Here is a 9,621-nt window from a genome sequence, read left to right on the forward strand (position 1 = left end):
GAAGGTTAAGAATCTAAATATGCAAGAAAAAATTATGTTTATTCTTCTACTTGAACAAGGTTTATGCATTTTTATTAAGTACGCAAACCTGCTAATGTATGTTGTACCAATAAAGTAAATAAATAAATGTAGATCTTACCTGTGTTTTTAGTAACTGTATTCTGCAACCACTACTAGGTGGCGTGGACTTCAGATTGGAACTGTACCTATGGTTTAGTTTAGAATATGAGTTTAACAAATATAGAGAGTTAGTACCGTTATGACTCGAGAATTAAATGTAAATAAATACTCGAATACTTAAAAGAATTTATGCTAAGTCACTTTAAGTTTTTTTACAATCAGTTATTCATAATTATACCTCATCACTTACCATTACAAATTTAAAGTTGTGTAAAAACTTATATATTCTGCAACTAGCTTTAAACATTTTGCCAATTAACCATACAGAATGTTCCATAATTACAACCCAAAAATTCCTTTTTAGAAATGAATACTTAATAGTACACACACAGGTCCTAAATTATTATTCAGGCAGAGAAGGTACAAAATTGCTATCAAACTCTATAGAATCACGAGAGGAAGGTGGGATGGAAAAAAAAAATCAAAACAGTTTAATTGCCTGATGAAAATAGGTCTTTTTCTACTAACCGGTTTTGATGTTCTTCCTCAGTTTAGTAACCTACTTAAACTGATGAAGTCAAACTGTTTTCCTGTACTTCTTCAGCTCAAGGTTGGTTTTCGTTTTTCTCTGCGTAACTACTAGTTAGTGATCCCTAATGTATTTTTTGTTTTGTTTTTAACTCGAGCACGATTAAATATAATTGTTTTAATAAAAGAGAAATTATTGAAACCGAAAATTCTTCAAAGTGCAACAGCTCAGTAATTTCTAAGAAAAAGTTAGAGAAAGACAAACTCAAGTTAATTCATTATTTTTTTTATTTACATAAAAATTATTAACAGCTTATAAAATCATTGCAACTTGGACATGCATTATTCTGCATAGACATGAATGCAAATAGTTCTGCCCCAAACATAAATTGTTCTTTGAAGGCTTTGATTTTTCTTCTTCATGATCATGGTTTTTAGCGCTTTCTTATTTCCGTGCCTATTTAATCATTGGAAATGTTTTTCATTGTTTGATGTGCTACTTTTTACCACAAATTGGTTATATGCAACTAAATGATGCTTCTTAGAACAACAAATAAAACTTGCATTACGAGACTAAGGTTTCCTATGAGATCTTCATTGTTTAATGCACTACTTTTACCACAAACTGGTTATATGCAACTGAATGATGCTTCTTAGAACAACAAATAAAACTTGCATTAGGAGGCTAAGGTTTCCTATGAGATCTTCATTGTTTAATGCACTACTTTAACCACAAACTGGTTATATGCAACTGAATGATGCTTCTCAGGAGAACAAATAAAACATGCATTACGAGGCTAAGGTTTTCTTGCGGAGTGGACAAGGCTGTGTTGCATTAATCCACTTTTACGAGAAAAACACATATTACATGTACTACAAGAATAAGGTTTCTCCCCAGTATGGATTAGATAATGTCGCGTCAGATGACTATTACGCGAAAAACGCTTATTACAAACACCACAAGAATAAGGTTTTTCACCTGTGTGGACAAGCTTGTGTTTAGCTAAATCATTTTTTCGTGCAAAGCGCAAATCACATACAGTACAAGAATAAGGCTTTTCGCCTGTATGAACAAAACTATGTCTAATTAAATGAGTTTTTTGAGAAAAACACATATTACATATACCACAAGAGAAAGGTTTTTCCCCAGAATGAATGCGATGATGTGTAGTTAAATTAGCCCTTGTAGAAAAGCACTTGTCACATTTATTACAAGAATAAGGTTTTTCACCGGAATGGACACGATTATGTGAAATTAAATTCTGCTTTTGAGCAAAACTCATATTACATGTAGTACAAGTATAGGGTTTTTGGCCAGTATGAACACGGTCATGTTGAGTTAAATGACTTCTTTTGGAAAAGCACATATTACATTTACTACAGGGAAAAGGTTTCTCGCCTGTATGTGCCAAGCAATGAGTAATTAAATGACATTTTTGAGTAAAACTTCTATTGCATATATTACAAGAATGAAGTTTTTTTCCACTTAGATTGTCAGCAATAGACTGACTTTTTTTTTCATTGTTAAAATGTCCTTTTACAGAACTGTGACTAAACATTGAAACTTCACAAACAGCAGTTTTATTAAACATGTTAGGTGAATAATGTAAAATCAGGTTGCATTGTAAAATATTTTTTTCATAGAGAAAAACCACAGGAATAAATTTTAACTGTCAATATGATTCTATATCATTAATTCTAATCATAAAAACCAATTTTTGGTTCATTCACACATGTAAATTAAATTTCATTTAAATATTTTTCATCTTAGTCCTATGTAGTGAGAAAATAGTAAAACCAGTTCCTATACATACTTAGTAATTAGTTATATAATAACTAATGTGTGAAATAATTCTTTGGTTATTATAAGAGTCAATTGGCCACTACCTATAAAAATATATAGGAAATTGCACAAAAAAATGGCACGTAATCACATTTTAAAATGTAGACATCTTTAAGAAAGGCAAATTGCACAATTTCTTGAAATAAATTTTTCCTTTATAGTGAATAATATGGGATAAATATTATATATTCTTCCTTAGAAAATTTCCACAACAGTCTTCCATTATATCCTAAGAAAAAGAAATTAAACGTAGTGATTAACTGACAAATAACATAAAGGAAAAAACAAGTAATGTGAAAATTTTTAAAAAAGTCAATTCCTACTTAGGTCTGCAAAGAAATTTTTTTTATTTTAGTTACTTTTTATTAAATAATTAAAATTTTTTCTCCCATATAAAACCAAAATTAATTAAGTTTAATTAATGAATTAATATTTGAAAAAAAAAAAAAAAAACTGTATTAACATCAAGTGTCATCCACAATAAGTTTAAAAAAATGTATTTGATCTTGAGTGGATGAATAAAAAGTATTTTATTAACGATTGAAAATTTGATCAAGATATAGGGAGAGTGTGAATTAATAGTAGGAGTTTAAAAATTAATAATACTTTACAGTCTAAATTTTCAGACTGTAGAATTCAAACATATGAGCGTCCCCAAAATCCCCTAAGTCTGACATCATACCATTTATATATATTATAAGTGTCAAGGGGTGCAAAAACGGAGTTTGTCTCCGGTGTTGTAAGCCCCAACCACTTGTATTTTGTACAACTGCTTGTACTTTTAGAACTTGTACTTACAACTGAATGCATATGGCAACCTTTAAGCAAGCATTCATACTAACCGGAGTAAAATCATGTGTTTAAACTGAAGAACAGAAACTGAATATGAGCCCGGGTACATTTTTCAAAAAACAAATCAAAATAAATAAATAACTACAGAATGCTCTGAAAAAAAAAAGAATCTTTGCTCCAAATACATTCACTTCTCAAGCTTTTCTAATTCAAGAAAAATAACTGATTTGAAATGTTCTAAAAGAAGTTAAGTTGCTTCTCAAATGTTTTACATTGAATTGCGTATCTCAAATAAATAAATAAAAAAATTAATTTATCAATTTTTAGTTCATAACATAAATAACTTTAAATATATAGTAGTATTAAATAGTATATATTAAATAAATATATTATAATATTAAATATAGAGATTTTGTCAGGTTACTGAGGTTAAATACATTATTCTAAATGAACTGAAAAGAAATATTTATTCACTTCATTTTATAAAGAAAACGCAAAATATTAGATGGAAATTTCATGAAAACAAAGGTGTAAGACGTAAAAATAAATAATGATTAATTTCAAAATAAATTACACAAATGAGACATCTATGATTTACTTTAAACAGATAAAATACTTTTATTACATTAAATCTTAGTAGCATAGTACAATTAATTATTTATTTTGGTGTTGGATGTAAAATATCAAAAGTGCATCTTTGGAATTATTTTGTAAATCAAAATGTTTCCACACATTTTTGCTAGATAACCTGTCTCGATGCAGTTTACTTTAATTATTCCATTTTTTATTATTACTGTATATATATATATATAATTTTTATTTTTAAAACTGCACTTGTTAAAGATTCACTTACTGTTAAAGACTACTAATGTTCAACTCTGTAGTCTTGTAATTTTTAACCCAATCCAGAAGACAAAGTAACTCCTGGATCAAGTATTGGGAGAAATCTGCCTAACCTGCATTTGCGTTACAAAGAGAGGGATACCATGAAAACCTCCTATGGTTAGCCTGACAGCAAAGGGACTCTAACCCATGATTCACCTATAATTTGAGGATATTTTTACGTCATTGTGGTCGTTGCAAGCCAGATGCAGAATTCGTATCGACCAGCCATTGCTGGGATTCGAACCTGGTTCCCTTCTCGGAAGGCGAACACTCCATCCCCTGAGCCCTCACAGCTCATATTAATTAGCAAAAATGTCTATAATTGAATAATTTTCAATTTATAATGATAAGAATATGGGTGATTTTTTCAAAATGTTAACTTTAGCTATGCAAATTAGGAAACAATTATCTTTTAATTAAGCTAATTTTTATAATTTTTCCTTAAAGACTGTATATTTAAGTATACAAATCAATGAACAGCAATGAAAAAACTTTAAAAGTTATAAATTAGTGATTTGTAATTACTGTCCCATTACTCAACTCAAACATTTTAAAAATTCAGAAAGAAAATATTTTTTTTCTTCGATGAATCAATAATTAATAATATTTAGTCAACAATAATATTTAGTTGACAATTTAATTAATTTTTAACAATTTAATGGTTTAAAACCAAAATTCATGTTTCTAATTTTAAAATTGAAAAAATTTGTTCGTATTTTTGAGTACCAGGACGGTAATTACAAAGTAGACAGTAATGACAATAAACTGGAAAAACAGCAAGGTTTTTTAATTTCAAAATATTTTTTTAAAATCTTAACTATAGGTACTATTTTCTCCATAATAATTGAAAAAAACATAATAGATATGCCTATAAACATAATAGACTTAGCCTATTGGGCCTATGCGATAAACAGGCCCTGATAACAATGTTGAAGTCAACGGAGGTAACCTTTAAGAACGACCAACCACCATTTTACTGGGGAACAGAGAGTGCTCACTCCTGACAGGTTTCACTGTATTCTATTTATTTAAAAATATATTTTAAATGCAGGGTATCTGCTACATTTTAGATTTTCAAATTCATGACCAATTCTAAGAATTTTTCATGACTTGACATATTTTCTCCGACAAAAACAACAATAAATTTAAAAAAAGCATTATAATGACATTCATTGAAATGATAGGTATAACCAAAAACTGACATACTCTGCCTCTTCATATTTATAGCTTTTAAATTTAAAAAACAGTAAAGAAAGAGTTGAGGCAATAAAATACTGAAAAAAATACAAAAGCAAATAATTATTTTTCTTTTTTACTGCAGAATTACATTCTAAAGATACTTTTCTTGTTCATCGGAAAGAAAAGAAATACTCCTGATTTTTCAGCTCCCATTTCGGAATAATTTTTAAAGAACAAGATAAAAACATTTTATATTTTTATCAAATATGACTGTGAGTGGGAATTTTGTTACAAATTCAGATATTCAGAGAACCATGAAATTGGGGGGAGGGGTAAATACCATTTTAAAAATTAGATGTTTCGGCGACATAAATCCATGATTTTTCAGGTGCGCGGATACACTGTAAATGCAAAATGTGTTTCGTGCATAGATTTTTTCTCTCACTCCGAGTGAGTATTTTAAGCAAAACATACTATTTTATAATGAAAATAAATATTTTAATGAAAAATATTGCTTAAGGAAGCAAAAATTAACAAACTAAGAAAGCAAACTGCATACATATTATCGTAGTTTCAATATACGCTTCATAAAAATTTTTTCAGGGACATTTTTTTCTCCTAACTTCCATATAACTCTTTCACTAATTCAAACTAACGAATCAAATTTCATATTCAGGTATTCATAACTGAATATTCTGCTGTATCCACTTAGGAAGGTCTAAGTATTCAATTTATATTGAAGGGTCCTGTGATATTCTTATAAAATTAAAATTGGGGTATACATGGAGTAAAATTTCACTTAAATAACTGTTATAACCTTGAATTTAATTCTGCTTGTTTTTTTTTTCCAAAAAAAAAAAAAAAAACATTTTAATTTTTAAAGAGACTTGTAGATATTAAAACTTTCCTCACATTCTTTTTTTTCCCAAAAAATTAGAATATCTTACAGTTAGCTTACAAACAATAACTTCTGAAATGAATGTTAAAAATGTTTCACTTAGAACCTACTATATATAGACTGGAAACACTGAAAGATGACACAGTTTGACCCATTTATATTCAATATTTTTCTCTAACCTATAAAAAAATATGAACTATAATATTTAAATTGATAATATTTTATTGATTGGTTAATTTGAGTAAAAAGGTGATACATCAAAATCATTTACTTGCAAACAAGTAATTTTTATGTGAGTGCTATTTTAATAAAAAATAGGTTAAACAAAAGTTAAAATATAAATTCATTGGTCAGTAAGCATTTTCAATACAATAACGATGTGATAAAAAGGATAATGATAACAAAAATATTTTAATAAACTTTTGCTAAACTTCTATATAAGGGGTGTTGAAACACGAGACTTGCAAAGTGGGCAGTGAGCTAAAATAGGTTGGGAACTTATATTCATTTTAACCCTTAACTTTTACTGATATTTACCTAATCAAAAGAAATATGTTTTGATTGGTTCTTAATCAAAAGAAATATGTTAGGATCATGCAAAGGGAAACAAAGTTTAATTAGTTATATAAATGGAAATGTAGAGTAGCATTTTTTTTAAAAAACAAAATGCGTATTATTAAACCATAACCTACATAAGAAAATGATTCCGAGATATACCCTGTTATTAGTAATCCCCAGATATCCAGCGAAATTAGAGATAAGTTTTATAAAAATTGATCAGATTACAATGAAACCTACTTATTAACAAAGTCCAATTCTGTTCTCGACTTGTATAATGATATTTTATTTATTAAAGCTAATTGAATGGAGTAGCGTCTAATTAAAATTTTTGAGAAACAATAATAGTTTGAATTGATTACATTAGAGCGCTTTTGGATGCCTATTTTAGTTAGATCATACCTAAGGAAGTGAAACGGAAAGAAAAGAAAAAAGGAAGTGTAATACTTCATTGTTTTTTGGCAACAGCAAAAGGTTACCTTTCTTTAAACAATGGATGGTATTTTCGACACTAGGGAGCGCTGCAAGCTGCATGCCACTTATACTTCCGGGTTACTGTTTCCGGAGTATTTTAAAGCCATTTGGCTCGCAACATGATCATTGTGTTAAGATTCTTGCAAACTTGGTATTTGAATATTTATTACTAAACTTAATCTTGCTCCTCGAACAATATGCTAACACTAACGTAAGATGGTACACAGCTTGCAACACGAACAAACAGTAATAAGCAAATGGAAAGGGACCAAATCAAGACTGCCAAAAAAGCGAGTTATTCAAAATATAGCAACCATGTCATCTTTTTTAACAATATATCTCAAAATAACTAAAACAAATTTTCACTTCAAACTCACCAGAATTACAAAATAACATTAATATCTTATGAAATACGGCAGATTTGAGATTAGAAATTATCTAATTTATTTCGTTTATTGAAAACAAAATTATCCGTCAGAACAACATGTTGTAAGCAGCTGCAAACTTTCTAACCGAAACTAGAGCAGGCATACAGCTCGAGATTGTTATTGATTACTTTTCTACTGAAAACACCATCCTATGTGACTTATTGACAGACACTTGCCTGGCATAGCGACGTGTTACGATGCAATTCTGTGTTATCTTATTTATTAATGTTTCATTTTCAAAGACTAAGTGCTAAGAGATCAAATACTATTTAAGTATAAATTATTCAAATTTGAATAGAAGATGAAATTGATTACATATAAATTGAGCAACTTAAATATATGCAAAGTTCTAATTAAAAAACAACATTTATTTGAATCAAATGTAATTAAAACTATTATTTTTCTTTAGAGGAATTTGAATACTCTTTCAGCCAACAAACAAGGTTTGCTTTATTTGGATCAAGATTTTGTTTTCAAGTTTTTTCAATGTAAATTATATACTATTCAGCATCTTTTTTCTTTTCTTCAAGAATGATATAATAAACTTTTTGTGCCCGAAACATGCTTTTTGTGGGATAGTTTTGTGTTTTATTATTTACCCAACTCCCTGCACAGAATGTGCATTTTTGGAATCTTTGTAAACAATAAAGTTAAAAAAAAAACTATATATATATATATATATATATATATATATATATATATATATATATATATATATATATATATATATATATATATATATATATATATATATATATATATATATATATATATATATATATATATATATATATATATATATATATATATATACATATATATATATATATATATATTCACATTGGGGTTAGATACTAAAATTTAAGGCAGAAAAGTATTATTAAATTTTATTTTGCTCCGGTCTTCTTTAAGTTCAAATTCTCAGCCTTTTTACAGAGGTTCTCAAACTATACATTATTAATCCGAGCTGCGGTTTCCGCAAGGGCTTGAGCTCTAACGCTCGTTTCGATGCCGCAGACTTTCTCAAACTATATAATGGAGGAAAAGTGGTGCATCCTACAGAAGTTGGACAAAATTATGAAAACACTTAATATATATATTTATAATAATTGCGTATGATGATCAAAATAATTGTTGTAAGTTATATGCTTATTACTATAATTTTTGGCTGAGTGTGCTCAAAAACACTATTTTTCTTTCGTAATTTATTGTTAGTCGCTCAAATTTCATATATATATATATATATATATATGAAATTCGAGCGACTAACAATAAATTACGAAAGAAAAATAGAGTTTTTGAGCACACTCAGCAAAAAATTATAGTAATAAGCATATAACTTGCAACAATTATTTTGATCATTATACGCAATAATTGCACAAACTTTCGTAAACGTTGCTGAAATATTCATGGAGATGTTGACAGTTTTATGAAAAACTAAATATTTTTTGCCTTACATTTGCTTACTATATGTGCAGAAATATTCAATAAAATGAAATAAAATTTTTAGACTAGTTTTTCATTAATAATAAAATTATTATTAATAAATTTTTTTTGTAGGAACCATTAATTAGGCATTATTGTATTCCAAAATTTTTCATTAGAAAAAAAGAGATTGATGAAATATTTACCCCGACCTGCCCCAATTTAGGGCATACGGGTAAATGTTTATCGAAATCATGAAAAACAGAAAAGAACATAAAATACAAAAAGTGCAAAAATACGAAAACATTACAGAGTCTGATGGCAACAGCAGTAAAACAATTAAAATGCTCCGAGAGTCCCGCCTTATAATGCCGAAGCCGACGGGACCTCCTTTATAGTGAGCCAAAGACACAAATGAAAAATTTTACAACACATCGCAGGAAAGTACAGTATGACATACAATGCATCATGTGCAGGCAGTACATAGGATT

General features: G+C 28.2%; 1 protein-coding gene across 4 annotated transcripts; it reads right to left on the reverse strand.

The window, feature by feature from the left end:
- Positions 1–918: 918 nt before the first annotated feature.
- LOC107453984 (uncharacterized) lies at positions 919–7,187 on the reverse strand. Of its 4 annotated transcripts, XR_015435960.1 has the most exons (4): positions 7,044–7,168; positions 6,356–6,424; positions 1,387–2,720; positions 919–1,273 (listed from the first exon to the last, which is right to left on the reverse strand). XR_015435960.1 is itself a non-coding variant. In XM_087169443.1 (3 exons), exon 3 carries the CDS (start codon positions 2,238–2,240, stop codon positions 1,446–1,448), a length of 795 nt encoding a protein of 264 aa, XP_087025569.1. In that variant the 5' UTR covers positions 2,241–2,720; positions 6,356–6,424; positions 7,044–7,183; the 3' UTR covers positions 919–1,445. The 4 variants fall into 4 exon arrangements, 2 of the variants coding, with proteins under 2 accessions (XP_087025569.1, XP_087025568.1); XR_015435959.1 differs by lacking the exon at positions 6,356–6,424 and having other exon boundaries at positions 7,044–7,187; XM_087169443.1 differs by having other exon boundaries at positions 919–2,720; positions 7,044–7,183.
- Between the last annotated feature and the right edge of the window lie 2,434 nt (positions 7,188–9,621).

The sequence above is a fragment of the Parasteatoda tepidariorum genome, chromosome 8 (genome assembly GCF_982258835.1).
Source record: "Parasteatoda tepidariorum strain Cologne lab strain chromosome 8, Ptep-v5.0, whole genome shotgun sequence".
NCBI lineage: Eukaryota > Metazoa > Arthropoda > Arachnida > Araneae > Theridiidae > Parasteatoda > Parasteatoda tepidariorum.

What these genes read in the sequence shown, in the direction of transcription:
- LOC107453984 (XM_087169442.1), bottom strand. Translation starts at nt 2,240, where the DNA reads ATGTTTAATAAAACTGCTGTTTGTGAAGTTTCAATGTTTAGTCACAGT.